This window comes from Schistocerca americana, chromosome 3, assembly GCF_021461395.2.
Source record: "Schistocerca americana isolate TAMUIC-IGC-003095 chromosome 3, iqSchAmer2.1, whole genome shotgun sequence".
NCBI classification, from domain to species: domain Eukaryota; kingdom Metazoa; phylum Arthropoda; class Insecta; order Orthoptera; family Acrididae; genus Schistocerca; species Schistocerca americana.
In genome coordinates, this window is record NC_060121.1 from 295,844,705 (window position 1) to 295,861,768 (window position 17,064).

General features: G+C 38.7%; 1 protein-coding gene across 1 annotated transcript in view; it reads right to left on the reverse strand.

Annotated features, from left to right (window-relative positions):
* LOC124605319 (MOB kinase activator-like 4) overlaps positions 1-16,239 on the reverse strand; it is a 32,318-nt gene extending 16,079 nt beyond the window's left edge. The window contains exons 1-3 of the mRNA XM_047136906.1: positions 16,145-16,239; positions 15,604-15,767; positions 14,429-14,638 (exon numbers count right to left, since the gene is read on the reverse strand). Of these exons, the coding sequence (XP_046992862.1) occupies positions 14,429-14,638; positions 15,604-15,767; positions 16,145-16,204 (434 nt within the window). The 5' untranslated portion in view covers positions 16,205-16,239. The remainder of the gene's footprint in view (positions 1-14,428; positions 14,639-15,603; positions 15,768-16,144) is intronic.
* Positions 16,240-17,064: the final 825 nt, after the last annotated feature.

A 17,064-nucleotide genomic window follows, 5' to 3' on the forward strand; every position in this document is an offset into this window, starting at 1 on the left:
GTTAAGGCTGGGACAGTCCCTCATTTCCATAATGTGTCAAGAACATACGTGGACATCATTCTAATGAAACCTGAGAAACTGAAGGCTATTGCACGCATGATTGATGTTATCCCTTTGCAGCTTCATGAGTATTTTGATAGGTTTCTAAGGCAATGCGACATTAATGAGCTGACTAGTGGAGAGGACGCCAATGAATGTGGAAGTGAAGTTTGGGACAGAGGCCAATAGTGACATATTTATGAACATACAGGGCTATTACAAATGATTGAAGCGATTTCATAAATTCACTGTAGCTCCATTCATTGACATATGGTCACGACACACTACAGATATGTAGAAAAACTCAAAGTTTTGTTCAGCTGAAGCCGCACTTCAGGTTTCTGCCGCCAGAGCGCTCGAGAGCGCAGTGAGACAAAATGGCGACAGGTGCCGGGAAAGCGTATGTTGTGTTTGAAATGCACTCACATCAGTCAGTCATAACAGTGCAACGACACTTCAGGATGAAGTTCAACAAAGATCCACCAACTGCTAACTCCATTCGGCGATGGTATGCGCAGTTTAAAGCTTCTGGGTGCCTCTGTAAGGGGAAATCAACAGGTTGGCCTGCAGTGAGCAAAGAAACGGTCGATCGCGTGCGGGCAAGTTTCACGCGTCGCCCGTGGAAGTCGACGAATAAAGCAAGCAGGGAGCTAAACGTACCACAGCCGACGGTTTGGAAAATCTTATGGAAAATGCTAAAGCAGAAGCCTTACCGTTTACAATTGCTACAAGCCCTGACACCCGATGACAAAGTCAAACGCTTTGAATTTTCGGCGCGGTTGCAACAGCTCATGGAAGAGGATGCGTTCAGTGCGAAACTTGTTTTCAGTGATGAAGCAACATTTTTTCTTAATGGTGAAGTGAACAGACACAATGTGCGAATCTGGGCGGTAGAGAATCCTCATGCATTCGTGCAGCAAATTCGCAATTCACCAAAAGTTAACGTGTTTTGTGCAATCTCACAGTTTAAAGTTTACGGCCCCTTTTTCTTCTGCAAAAAAAAAACGTTACAGGACATGTGTATCTGGACATGCTGGAAAATTGGCTCATGCCACAACTGGAGACCGACAGCGCCAACTTCATCTTTCAGCAGGATGGTGCTCCACCGCACTTCCATCATGATGTTCGGCATTTCTTAAACACGAGATTGGTAAACCGATGGATTGGTCGTGGTGGAGATCATGATTAGCAACTCATGTCATGGCCTCCACGCTCTCCCGACTTAACCCCATGCGATTTCTTTCTGTGGGGTTATGTGAAAGATTCAGTGTTTAAACCTCCTCTACCAAGAAACGTGCCAGAACTGTGAGCTCGCATCAACGATGCTTTCGAACTCATTGATGGGGACGTGCTGCGCCGAGTGTGGGAGGAACTTTATTATTGGCTTGATGCCTGCCGAATCACTAAAGGGGCACATATCAAACATTTGTGAATGCCTAAAACAACTTTTTGTGTTTGTATGTGTGTGCAAAGCATTGTGAAAATATCTCAAATAATAAAGTTATTGTAGAGCTGTGAAATCGCTTCAATCATTTGTAATAACCCTGTATATCTCTGTCAATATAAAAAGGGTTGTTTAACAAGTAAAACATGTGGAATTAACTCTCCCATGTTACATGTGTATGACCATGTTGAAATTATTAATATTTTGCTTGTAGATGTGGTATTTTGTTTCGCTATACAATATTTCAGTACAGTGACTGTTGTTTAAATCAAAAAGGGGATATGTCAGCCATTTTCTATTACCTTTTTGTATTAGTTGCCTTCATCCTATGATTACAAATTGTTGGTATAACCTTGCATTCTTCCTCACGAGTCTGTGGGACTAACTATAAGGTTTGGGAATAACAGTATTCAGAATTATACACTTTTTTCAATATATCTCAGAACATCAATTGAGTGACATATCTCCTTTTTCATCTCAACACTTAAAGTGTCAGCCTGTACAAATATCGGTAAGTGGGCAGTATGCAGCCATAAACTGTGCATCTCAATCTTTACACCTCACCTCAACTAACCTTTCACACACGAAGCATAAAAAGGGTATCAGTTGTCTGTTTTCCTTTGAATGAATAGTAACACCGATAAAAATCTCTTATAATAACCGGTACGAATTTGGAACATTAAGAAACACAAAGACAAACTTTATTTTAAAAGAAACTGCATTGTGTTTTAGTGGCAGACGAGCAGTTTCTTCCTAGTGAGACTAGGAATAAAACCTTATATAGCTATAAACCAAAACAACTGTGATCTATACGGATTTCATTTTTATACATCAATGAGCACTACATAACTGAAAAATTTCTCTCTTATCTCAACAGACATATTTCATTTGACAGTAGCATAAACTTCCAAGTGGTCCATCTTGTCCACAACAGAAAAATCCAAACTTTAAATGCATTATTACTCCATAATTTCCTATCAAATATATGAAACACATAAATAACTGAATGTATCTCTGTGGAAACGACATTATTAATGGGAGGAGGGGCAAAGCAAAGTTTCATTTCATAAGACAATGTTATTTTTGGCAGTTAACAAATGTCACAACACGTTGGTACAGGTTCATGTTATTAATTTATTAGTGATATGTGGATGATTCTCAATAATTTAAGGTAAACATAACAACAGTATCTGTAATATGCCAAAAGGTATGTATATTACCAATTGGCTAACACGGCCACCTGGTCGCATTTGCAAGTTGCTATCTAGTGGCTACCATGACAAAAATTCCATTTTAACTGCTGACTGAACTTAAGAATTTAAAGTGCTGTCATAATCTACTCTTTAAGAGGTCTAATCTTACGTTAAATGTTGAACACAGTGAGTCAAGTTTTACAATTAGAAACTGTGTATATGTCTTGAGGCATCGCAACTCATGATATGCAAATTATCCAGACTATGTTAATTCAGTATTTGAGAATGAGAGGACTTGGTGATTTCCTAAAAACTTTATAACTGTGTGTAAACTTATCTGAAATTTTTTCTTGCCATCTACAAAAAATAATTTTTGGTGTTTGTGTACTAAAACTTCATCAGGAGTGATGTTTTATTACTTCTTTACTACTAACTCTTTTTGCAACACTTTTGCAGACAGTACCCAAATATTCCAGTGAACATACCTGAAAAATTATATCATCATACAACACACAATCCAATAAATATAGTATGTTTAATCGTGAGTAACAGAGTGGTTGTAACTATGATTATTTAATCCTCCTGAACATTGTTAGTGAGCAGTCAAAATAGCAACATCTGAATCTGCTTCTGTTTTATACTTAGTAGCTCCGTTCTTTAAACAACTCAAGGGTTTCCTGGTGTGAGGTGAGCAAGTCAAGAATGACACCACTTTATATTAATTGTGCATAACTGTTGTAAAAATGACATGTTCTACATCACAACTTATTATGAAGAAATGCACTCTATTAGTTATGTACTATACGATCGTACTATTTAAGTTAACCTTAAAACAAATAATAGATGTGAAGTGAATTAAATCTCTCTGTACACATATAAAGTAAAATTATAAACATTCGAATTCGAGTATTAATGGGTTGATCTTGGCTTCAGACCAGTCTAGGGAATGTTTCATTTCACAGTTTATTTACGTATTTATTCTAATTTTCTGTTTCTCATACAGTCAAAGGAATATGACCATTTTCTCCCCCCCTCCCCTCCTCACACTCACACTTCCCTCTTGGAAGAATGAAGAACGCCTATTTGAGTTGTTCTCTTAATGTAATTTTGTCCAATTTCTCTTTCCAGACAAAAGGGGGTTCTCATTTCTATACTACTACTACTACTACTACTACTACTATTATCTCTTAACTTCAGCCATCTTATGTCTGCCTCTAAAGAGATATTGCATGGAGTTAAGCAGCCCCTAGACGGCCACTATTACTGCATGCCTCTGTGATGATGATCATGTTACTACCGAATTGTTATGGCTTTCTTTCACGGCCACTTGTTGATAAACTGCCTGTTTGCTTCTACCTTGTTTTCTTCAGCCGACACTTGTTTGGTGATTTTTCTGACGTTTCACCAAGATGAGTGAATGGCATTGCCCTTCACTGCCAGCATTGTGGGACGTCAGGGCACATAGGCACAAAAAAATTAAATGAAGAAGGTACCGAACAACACTGACCTGGTGGAACTGTCTCTCTCATTGTAGTATTTTGATCACAGGGATCGAAGTGTCAATGGAAATTTATCGAGAATGCAAGGATTAAGAATAAAAGTTGCCATTTTTTATATAAATGAGTTGGTTAGTTTCAATTCATGTCATGCCACAATAACTAACTTTGTAGGTGATGCAAAACAACCCCGAGACTTGATCACTGTCCACTCATTACTTTGCTACATAAAATCAACCAGGTTGTACATGCGGACAAGGAAAAAAAATTCCCAGATTTCGAGGTTAAAAATACACTTTCTCCCAGGTGAAAACACACTTTTTCCGTATTAAGTGACAGTATATTTTCCCTCGGAACTGCAAAATCCTTTTAATGATTATGGTTTTATACACTGGCGTAGAATTTCCTGGCACTTTAAAAACCGAAACTTAGGGGGAAAAAAAAGACACATTTTGGAAATATCTTTGATGTGCAGCAACATGTACGCTGTGTATTTTCATGTTACGAAAGTATACATTGGAATTCCACCAAACACCGCATGTTACTTTCCGAATCATTGAAATCGAGATTGCGATGCACTTTTGTAAGCCAGTCATAGCTCATGTCACGTGATCTCGCCAGCCAATGACAGTGGATATTCAGAGCATATGACATGTGATGTAGTCAGCTAACAGCAGTATCACTGTTAAGTAGCACGAACACACAAACAGGGAAAGTTAATAGTTTAAATTAATATACATAGTGTTGTTACAAGAAAAGCAAAGCTTTCACATATAACATAGGACTCTAAGGTTAATAAGTTGCAAGAGAAGCTAAGCTTTCTCATATAATGTTGATCTTTTTGCGTGTTAAACTTTAAGATATATCACACAAACGTGCCAGTAAAATTTTTAATAATGACATAAATGTCTGATCTTCAGGGTTTGAAATTCTTCTAAATGGCTCGTCATCGAAGAGTTGATTTTTAAATGATAGTCAAGTGCTCTTTGATTTAAGAAATTCATGGTACTTTCTCGCACGTAGTTCACCTTACATAAAAGGATATTTACTTCGAAAATAACGCTTTTCAAACCACCATTCACAATATTTTCCCATGGCTTGTTAGAAATAGGTTCGTTTCAGCAGTTGCCGGAGAGTGCAGATAACAGATGACACCGTGCTTGCGCAGCTACCATGAATTAGGAAGCCCGTATGTACGTATATGTAGAACATTTAAAAATCATACATTATGTCATAAAAGAAATAAGACACCAGAGGATACTGCAAGAGCATCAGAAATTCGTGAACCATAATAAAATGTGCACATTTAAAGTGCATACTTGAAGTGCACATTTGTATGTTCAGATTCCCAACGAAGTAGACCTTGATCGGATATTAAGCTTTTCTGTGTGGTTTTCGGGATGTAAATTTTCTTGGAGCACCAGTATTGTATTATATCACGTTTGGTTCTTTTTTGTGGCATAATGCCATGTGCGCTCGAAGATGAAAACGCACACTTGAAATGCAGCAAACAGTTGAAACTAGCCAGTACTGTGGAATTAAACATTTCGTTTCAAATACATTGACTGCCTCTGTGGAAAAGGTTAATAAAAGTCAAATTTAGACAAAAATAACTTAATTGTTCTGCAAGGCGATTAATGCTAGACTGTCAGAAAGGTGGAAATTAAAAAAATCTGAAACTAATAACATATTTTAGCCTTCCATAATTATGTGAATCTATTTTAATTCACTTGATAGCTCCCAGCCACAGATATCCATTTTGTTTTCATTTGATGTGAGAGTAAACAAAGGGCAAACAGCAAAGTCACTAAATGTAAACATGAGTCACGTGAAGACTACCCACTAAACTCAGACTGCTCTGCGCATCAGCCCCGGACCTACGATATTTGCGAACCGCGCCAATAATAAAAAAAAAAAAAAATCGAATTTTCAAAAATATGTTCGACTTGTAGTGCACACCTTTCTGAAAAGTCTGAAACATAAAACATATGTGTTCGAGGAAATGTACGACAAGTTATCTGGTCTTAAGTGTGTCAAAGTGCAGTGACACGCCTCTTCATACAGCATTCTTCTATAGCACATCACTATTTCGCTCTGTGGAATTGAAACGTGTATATTTTGTAATGGATGCCATCAAATCTACACAGGACAGTGGAAATTGTAATGTCCTGTGGTGCCTCTCCTGTTCCCAGTCGGCCGGTTTAACAGCCTGCCCCTCTTTTTTTTTTAATAAAAAAAAATCTCGCAATTAATAGCGAATGGGATTCTTTGTAATCGGCAGAACAAGAACTCTTCAGAAAATTTGCACTCTTTATTGTCTATTAGCTAATAACTTGCTGTTTTGTGTGGCATAAAGTTAAATATAGGATACATAAAACCAATAAAGACAAGAGACAAGCAAGAAAGTACACATTCCTTCAATCCTTAGCTTCTAGCATTTTTTTCTCTCTGATCTTGCTACAGCTTTACATGGCATGCTTTCCTTTCAGCGAAAGTATCTATTACCTCATCAAAGTTCGTGAAACGTTATGCTACATGAAATATCGAAATATTGTTATCTAATAATGAAAAAGCTGTTAATACAAAAAATACCAAAGACTGGTGTGGTTTCTCGATCTGATTACGTCTATTTTGTCACTGTCTGCTAGTAAAACAAAATAGGCCTTGCTAATATTGAAGCAATTTTGTAACACAAACCAAATAAATGAGAATGTTTTGGCACAAATGGTCATTTTTATAAGACGACAGAATATAATTCATGAAGTACCAATATCAAACGCCCATAAGGCCTACTACAAGCAAAAAGCTTTGTGTTAGGAAATAGTTTCACATTTCATTCATACACACCAGTTTCTCAAGCAAGAGATCAAAAAGTAGTATTACGAAATTTGGAATCGTATTATTCTTCCATAATATGTGTGATGTCCCCGTTTCTTCTTCTTCCTCATTCTAACAAACAATCTTGTCATCAAGAATTCTGTAACTATTCCTGTCATTGTCAAAATCTGTTTGCCGATTGACTTCACAAACTCTGCCAGAGTCACAGGTTTAGTTATCCCGCGATTATTCTCCGGTTAGCCGTTGTTACATGTTCATACAACACGTTTTCCGCATTACTTCCAGAATAGAACTTCAGTGGCTGCTAGCCAGGGACTTCACAACTGGTCCTTGCTAGTGTAGCGATCTGGCCAAAAATTTTCTGTCAAAATTTCATTTTCTTGGATACTCCGAGAAGATAATACGTAATCTTTCTCACCTGTTATTCCTGTTAGTAGTTTACTTCCATTCTGGTAGTCTGAATCCATGGAATTTCGCTAGTAATTATAACAACGCTGAACATTTGCAAACCCAATCAACCACATAATCACACAGCGATTGGCGTTCATCCAATCGGCTTTACTCTGCTCAGCTCGTATAAACCCGTCCCCTTTTGTCTGTGGAAAGTTTATTTCTAGATGGGACGAGGATTCTCCTGACAGAGACATCACGTACACTATGCATTCATAAGTCAACTTATGATTCATTCAGAAATCAAGTTAAAATGTGTTCAAAAACCTACAGGGATGCATTTCAAAATCATATGAATAATTGATAGACCAATGTGTGCTGGATGCTAGGCACTATGTGAAACAAGTTTCTTTCCCACAAGAATATGAATTTGGCGCCCCGTTTTCCTGGTATCATCTAGCTGCGATTGCTTGCACAGCTAACAGCCACATTTCTGTAGCCAGAAGCAGGAGAATCTACTACTCAAGTGCGACTCAACTGTGCATGTGCCCACTCGTAACTGCTAAAATGAATCTAATGTAAACAGTTGTGACTTCACACTCATCGGAGGCAATTTGTTGTTATGAAGCATTGCATAGTCTTCCTAAAGCCTTTGACACATTTTGCTGTTGGTAGACGCTTGCATGAGCACTGTGTGTGTCGTCGTATATGGCACATCTGCTTTGCAATTTAAGTTATTTTTGTTTTTTTTCCTCTTGTTTATGTTTTACTGTTGAAATATTATTCTGCAGTACGGAGATACGGTAATATCCTTTGGTAGAGTATTGGTTCTTACCAGTCAAAATTACGAACATTTAACTGAAAACTAAAACAATGAAAAATTCCCGGGTTTATCCTGGTTTTCTCCCGGATGAAAAACTTCCCGGATCTCCTGGCTGTCCCAGGTTGTATACACCCTGCCAACATACAATTACAGAGCAACTGCAAAAGCCCTAGTATTGTCTCAGTTTGATCAACCATGTAGCACTACATTTGGCTAAATGATAGGTTTAGGGAACTCACGGAAATTACTTCCACCAGTGTATGAGAATTCTGTAAGAAATCCAATGGCAGAAGGTGGGGGATGCCTGTGTGTGAGGACAACCATTTCCAGCAGTATATAAAAATGTTGGACTACCAACACAAAAATATTATAATCTATTTTTCCATTCAACCTCAATGCTTTTAACAACTCGACACTCTTTGAACCAATTTTTCATCCACCGTTTTTTTCAGCTTGCAACAAAGTAGAGGAATTATCTCAGCATCAGCTTCTTTATCATCTACCATCCGAAAGACAATATTACTGGGTAGTCTACAGAGAACTTCAACAATATTGCAAATTATTAGTGTGCAATATTACTGAAGGTTTAGGGGGAATTGGAAATGTCGTGTGGCTAGGGCCTCCCATCAGGTAGACCATTTGCCTAGTGCAAGTCTTTTTAGTTGACGCCACTTCAGCGACTTGCGTGTCGGTGGGGATGAAATGACTATGGTAAGGACAACACAACATCCAGTATCTGAGCGGAGAAAATATCCGACTCAGCTGGGAATCGAACCCGGGCTGTTAGGTATGACATTCTGTCGCACTGACAACTCAGCTACCAGGAGCAGACTTTACGGACTATTAAGCTTCTTCTGCCTATCAAGTTTGATTTATCGTATTTACTCGAATCTACGCCGCACTTTTTTTCCATTTTGTGTAATCCAAAAAACCGCCTGCGGCTTAGAATCGAGTGCAAAGTAAGGGGAAGTTCCGAAAAATGTTGGTAGGTGCTGATACAACTAACTTCTGCCGTCGAATATATGTAGCGCTACACAGGCATGCTTTGCAGGCACAAAGAGAAATACTGGCGCCAAAACCTCTGAGTCAGTAAATAAATTTTAAAAAGGTGCAAGGCGAGCTTTTTTGTCCGCCCCGAGTTTTGACCACTGCACTTTCATACATTATCCAACGAAGTAAATACAAATTCCATATTGTTCATCTTCGAATGTAGCAGCATTTCGATGCACTATGAAAATCTGACTGGCAAGACTGTTTGGGATGTTTGTCAATATGGCCAACTGTACGTTCTGAATTTTTTCCTACCTGTGAGAAGAGATGGCTGCTAACAGGAACTTTTATGAATTGTGAATCACATGCAGTATTCTCTTCACCATAAGAATAATATGAATATAAACATTTTGCCATGTATTCTTTCGTGGTTGCTGCTATCTCATTTAAATCCTGTCTGCCTAATAAACTACGGAACTAGTGAGACAACAGCAAACACGGAAGAATATACGTATCATGTCATATTTATACTCGTATTATTCTTATGCCTAATAGTGATACAGTCAGAAATGAAGCACGGCAATTGACTAGATTTTTAAATCTAAGATGACTCATTTTTGTGCACAATGTAATGTACAAAAGAGGCGTCTGCAAAGATTTTCAAAAGGCGAAAAATTTTAGCTAAATTCTCGTTCAGAACATCTTCTATCATACGCAGTCTATTATTTGGTTCTTGTTGATCATTATCAAAGAAAGCAGCAGTTTAATTAACAACAAATAGCAGTCTCTTGCCATTGCTTCGCTAATGAGACGATTCCTCTCTCTCTCTCTCTCTCTCTCTCTCTCTCTCTCTCTCTCTCTCTCTCCTTTTTTTAAATGTAAGCGGCGTTAGCGTGCACAAAAGCAAGCCATGCCGCAAGCGGCGACAGGTCGTAAACACTCATTATCAAAATGCGACAAACAATGCATGACACAGTACAGTAATGCATTTTCAGCTTAGAGTGACGTAAACACCTATAACAAAGAGAACGGCACTTAACAGATCAAAGAAAAATAAGCAATCAATTCAAACCAGACGAAGCACGTGAAAAAGGAAGGGTACCCGTATAAATACGAACGGAGCGCCTGACGCATAGCAATGGCTACCTGGTAAAGCTTAACTGCTAAGCTTATGACCCGAATGAAACGACTGTAGCTGCATCGTCATTCATTCAACCTAAATTGTGTCTCATATTACAATGGACCAACTTTGTTTCGATTTGGAGATGCAGACTAAAACTTTTCTCTCCCCTTGAATTTCAAGTCTCAAATTTCAGGTGTGGCTTAGATTCGAGTAAATACGGTAGTTGTTTTCTCCATGTCCACGTTACATGTATTGCAGTTCATAAATGAGTAATTTCCCTCTGTGTTAACATACAGCAGCACCCTTTACTGTTAGATGATTTTGATTACAATTACCAATTTTAATGGCTATGACTTTGACATTTAATGCCAACAGAATGTTACTGAAGGCTGCGGCCAGACAATCTCTCAGCACCAGCAGAGAGTACATTTCCTGAGAAGCTGAAATATGCTACTATCATACCTCTTCACAACGAAAGTATTAAGACAGATAGTGATAATTACTTGCCAGAATAGCATACCGGACAGCTGTGGCTGGCTGATCACTGGACTAAAAAGGACGAGCCAGCCACTTTGTAATACACTAAAATCTCCAACCTAAGGTTCCAGCTGGGGTCCAGACACTTAATGAAACTTTAAAACCTTCAACACATTGGTCTCATCATCAGCTAAAAGAGAAGGCAGACTCCCACCCAAATTCAATTCTGTCCTCCCACAATACAATAACAAATGCACTCTGTTAATATGCAGCATATACTGATTTGCACATCACAGGAATTACAGACTGGGGGTGCCCTCACATCACATAAAATTCCAGGTGTTAGGGGACAGCGACCAATCTGGAGGCAGGTCAGGGTCACCTCATCCCCCCTGATTGACTGGCATGAGGAATGCCATAGCCAGATAGTGGGCTTCACCAACTGCAGCTTCTAGTCTGTCAATGCCAGTCAGTCCTCCTCCCACAACTGCATTGAACTCCAACTCTCCAGAGAAGTGACAGCTTGGAGGAGAATGGCACACTGTGTCATGCAGTTCTCTCTGCAAGTGTCCTTGATGGCTTGTTTATTTCCCCATTGCTTTCCCATCACTATAGGACGTACAGTGGGGCACTCATTTATGAACATATTTCTCTGTTGTGTACACATGCTGTGACAATTGTTATGGTACTCAGGGTATTGAAGCAGATGGAGAAAGTTTTTGTCCTGAAGATGCCTCATCTGCTCCAATGAATTCCGTTTGTTATATTTCAGGGCACAAAACAACTGAGATCATACATGCCCATGTCATAACCTTACAACACTAATACAAAAAAGGAGTTAAAAGCGACTACACATTAAGCCCAATTGATGAAAGGAAAGAGCTGAGAACAAGGACTTTCTCTCCGAGAGAAGTCAACAAAATACGCTGTAGAGACAACGGATGTCCTGAACTTAAGATTAAATGTCCTTTGCCATGTTGTTATAATGGATAAAAAGTAAGACGCAGTCAATAACCTGTGCATCATTCACTGAAACGATCAATAGTTCATATGGCAAACATACATTAGAACGTTAGTGGTTAAAAAAAAATAAAAGGGGCATTTGGGCAGGAAACAGTGAACTGTTGACGGTGGGGGACTGCCACTTTATAAATGGCGATGGCTAAAATGACAGTGCCCAATATGCAACTTAGCTAAATCGATCTCCTCATGGCAAGAGGGCTGAGAGGAGATTGGTTAAGCCGCAGGGAGAGGTTTGATTCCAGTGCCTTCAAGATCACATGGAACTCTGTAGAAAATACATTGTAGCCACAGAGAAAGTGAATCCTGATGACAAAGTTGGGGAATATGCCTGAAAAGCTAGTGGAATCCCCCTCACTTTGAGCCAGCAGAGTAAACAACTCTAAAACTACGATGCTATCTAAAATATTGAAAAATAATGATCAAAATATAAAATACGTAGTGCAATTGGTCTTAAAATTCATCAAGCCTGCACTAATTCTGGACCTATTTAGGAGCCAAGATGGAGATCAGCTCCAGCTTTGGTATGAAACATTAAAACCAGCCACACCAACCTCTAAGGGCAATGCTTCGCGTGAGTCCCACAGGGCCATGTCACTCTGTGTCAAGTATGAAATTGCCTTTCCACCAGAGGCTGAGCAATGCTATGGTGGGTAGGTGTCTATGGTATGGATAGTGTCTTGTTTTACAGGCCTGTCACATCATGAGGAGTTGTCACCGGACATGAAGTGATGGCTCACTAGCCTCAGCCCAAAGGTTTGATATGGGGCGGGTTCTAAATGCCCTGCGGCCAACCAAATTCCTTCAGGGTGCACCACATCCTATATTTTTAAATAAGAGTTGTGCAGACTGATACACCATGCACCTATAATCATGCTGAGATCGCATGAGCAGGTAAATTTGGCCAGCTCACCATGAGTCATAACTTAGACCAAGCTTGGAACAAGAATGCTGCGAAAACATCTTGCAGCATTTGCCATTTGAATGAAGCAAAGAAATATGTTCACCTAACACAACACACTTTTTTCATTTAATATCGATATTATGTGACTTACTGTGGAAAAAAAAAGAGAATGATTCAAAAATTCTAGAACTTGGAGACTTGTAATTAAATTTTTTTTGTTGACAATCATTCCACTCCCTTAACTAGTATACTGCAAGTGAATATGCATGTAAAACTAGTCAGCTGACCCATATATTTTAGAAATACAGGTTTCAGTACCTAAAACACATCACAAAAACCCTAAAAACTAAGTATCAATTGCCAAAATGGCTGTGGGTGTACTATCCACATAATTTTTCTTTACCTCTCTGCTTTCCAGCTCGTGACGGGTATTAGTCTGATTCCAGTGACTGAGCATAATATCAATGCTGTTAACAAAAAACTGGTTACATAAGCACAGTAGCAACCACAACAGCACTCAGAACTCATGACTCTCTTTCTATACTCATATTTTTCTGTGAACTGTGTTTACTCTATGGCAGATTACACCATGATGAGAGTATATAAATTTAAAAGATGCTTGCAGCTTCAGTAAAATAAAAATAAAAAAATAAGCGTTTATCTGTTCCATTAGTCTGTTTTAAATTTTACATGTGCTCCACAAAAAGATAATGTGTGCCCCATTTATCTTTTCAACAAAACTACATTAGCGAGGAGGAGCTTACCCCCTTCGCACGGCACCGCTCCCCTCGATATTCACAAGGCTGGCTGCCGGTTCCTCTCTCCGCTCCCCGCACCCCCCTCTGGAAGCGGTAAAGAAAAAGTATGCGGATAGTAATGGCAGTATTATCAACACTGTAACAGTTGCGAAGTAGAAAAATCAGTTTAACATTTGAGTGCACTGATCAAACTCTGCAGTGGCAAGAGAAATGCCAAAGCATATGAGAAATTGTTGATGAATAGGTCAGACGCTTACTTCAAGGAAGCAGAACTTCCCTCCGGTAAAACTGGAAGGCCATAATCAAGCAAGAATGCCTGAAACTTTCACATCTCATTTGGCATCAACATCTTTCCTATACATTAGACAAGTCAACTAGCGACTGAATCTTCATTCTGACAAGTGAATACCTTACCTACCATACACACAGTTTTGTGGAACAGCTGATACAGTGTGATGAGTGGCTCATTTACTGTCATCACCAAAATGCACTGTTGCACTACCTTTGTTACTAAATTTTCTACGTTATTTCTACCTAAGTACAACAGCTCTCCCTACGCCACAAAAGAAGAAGGAAAAATTCTGTCTTGATTACACATCACAGAACAATCAGAAATGAAATACATTCTAACATTTTCCTAAAAACAACTGAAGGGATGCAAGCCAGGTACACAGTTACAAAAACTTATTCTGCACCAAAATTTGTTTTTATCTACTACAAGATAAAAGCCTTTTCAGCCTTCTTATCTGGTTTCACCCAAAATATTTTTTATTTTACAGCCTTCCTCCCCCCCCCCCCCTCCCCCTGCAGGACAGCAACAATAATACTGAAGTTGCTGTACAAATTAACATATTTCATAAATGTGTTAATTTGGAACCACTTAGAAAGAAAGAAAATAAAACAAACTAAATAATAACAGACAACATACTGCACCTGCTAGGAAAATACTTGTTACTGTTTAGCAAACAAGCTGCTCCATCTAGCGTGTGCCTCGTGTAATCAATGGCTGGGCATTCCTTTGGAGTTTTGTGTGCAGCACACAGAAAAATCCACTGTTCCGTAGCTGTCATCTGCGTACATGTTTCTGGATGGCATTCAGTCTGAAGACGAACTGCCAAACCATTTAGCTCCATACAGAACTGCCTGTAACATTAAATAAGAGTAAGTTTTTACACACATACACACACACACACACACACACATACACACACACACACATACACACACACGAGAGAGAGAGAGAGAGAGAGAGAGAGAGAGAGAGAGAGAGAGAGAGAGAGAGAGAGAGAGGGGGGGGGGGGGGTCAAGCAGACCAAAAATTTACTGTAGTTAATAGTTGTAATGGAAAAGTGTAAAGATGCACACGTGTGTGAAGTTACTGCAGCACATGCACTGACTACTGACATATAATAATATCATTATCCAGTTCCTCAACATGTCTATATTTTTAGATTAATTGTGTTACTTAGGCATGTAAGTATTTTGACTGTAACAATAAGAAATGTGATACTTCATGTAGCAAAAAAATTATCCGAATAATTTGTTTTATAATTCTAAGAGCAGTGCACTATATCTACCTTATCTTTATCTACAATCTAACAACTTGTACTGCTAGATCCTGTATTGTGCAGTTACGAATGTCATTTATTTACTGGAGGTGACATCTCAATCCAACTGACAAAACTGCATACTTAACTAAACTGACATACAAAAATTCACGATTGTTTGTGACATATTATGCATGAACCGGCCACATATGTTGACAATGTGTAACAAGTTAATTCATATTATTAACTCACTTTGAAAGATAAAACAAGACACACTAAGAAATCAAACAGGACTCTCAGCAATTCAGCTAGTTGTACTGTAATTAAAAACATAAACATTAATATAGTCTCTATGCATAAAATGATACAGCACCCACATAACACAATTGGAAGCATGAACAACTTAGGTGCAACATACCTATGCAAATTACTCTTTCCAACTAAGATGTATTTAGTTTTTAATGCAAGATTCTTTCGTTGTCAACTAATTACTGTACTGACAACACTACTATCACGACGCGAACATGCGCAATGAGAAGAAAAAGTTGTGACAAATAATACCTTAAGTGTTCGTATTTCCAAACGCCTTCATCCTGCGATTCTGGCCGGGTGAGAATAAGATCAATATTTGCTGGGTCTCTTCGTATCTGTTGCTGAATGTATTGCTGTACAGCAAGTGTGCTATCCATTTCTTCGAATGGTTCATCTGGCCAACGACTGAAATCCTACAGACAGAGTATACGATATAGTATGTCAGCTGTTACAATTTATAAAAAGGCATATGCTAATGTTCAGATCAACGCAGCTGCATATATTGAAATGTACTTTAGTTTCCTGGCGTCTGACTTTAACTTGCCGCTTTGGATAATTTTATTTGCTATATACTGCAAGATTTGACTTCACAGTACTGTAAATGAGCACAGTAACTGCTTAAATATGAACATTTCGCATGGAAAGTTCATATTGACAGGAACGTAGTCGCTCATTCCCAGGTACACGAATTACGAAGAAAAACTGACAGTAACCATACACTTTAAGATCGCTTTCGTTCACCAATGTGTGAATAATAACAATGAAACGACACACACAAAACTTTTCGCACCTTCGCTTTTGTCCCAGGCCTATTTCTCCTTAAAATAGTGGATCCATCAGCCATCTTCATGGTTGCCAAACTCGCTACTACGGGTCTACTGTCACCTAGCGGCGAACATTTGAAGTGCAAGCAGAGCAGAACAAAAACGTAACGCAATGAAAACACCGGACTCAGTTGTGTGCCAAGTTTCCGCAACAAAGCCTTTCTAATCTGCGCGATTCACTGTAATGTAAAGAACATTTTCCTTTTTCGGAAAGGTGATATGATTGATGAGTATCTATAGATTATCATAAGAGAAAGAGATGTGTTCGTCATCGATTCTGTGGCACTTTTCGTATGGTACAAGAAATATGCAAAATGAGCCAACATTGAAAATAAAAGAATGATTTAGGTGTTCTTCCAAAAATTTCATTCGACATGTAACAAACAGAGGAATATGATACCCATAACAATAGTAAAACGGGAACACCACGGCTCAGCAAACGTGGTAGTGTGCATAAATGTTAGAGATCCTGAAATTTCGTAAGAGCATGCAATATGTAAAAGTGGTTGTAGGCAGCACTGGATGCGCATAGTGTGTCGGAAGGATTGAACAGTGTAGAGGAACTCGGCTCGGCCAACTTTTCGTGTTTAAAACATGATACTTACCAAGCTACTCATCTTTTAAAAATATGGAGAGTTTCGAAACTTACCATCATACGGATATTTTGTCCATGTATGTAAATCACTTATTTCACATACCATAGAAGTTGCTGTTTCATTGTCAGATATCAAGCTCTCAGGTTTCTGCGGCACTTTGCAAAAAGGTGGTGGTATGTTGACGCGTGGCTGGTGGGAGGGAAAGGAGGAAGGAGGCGGGACTTAGTTCGTCAAGAAAGTCAGAGATGTTACCGGTGTGCATCAACTTGAAAACACCGTATTCTGAACCA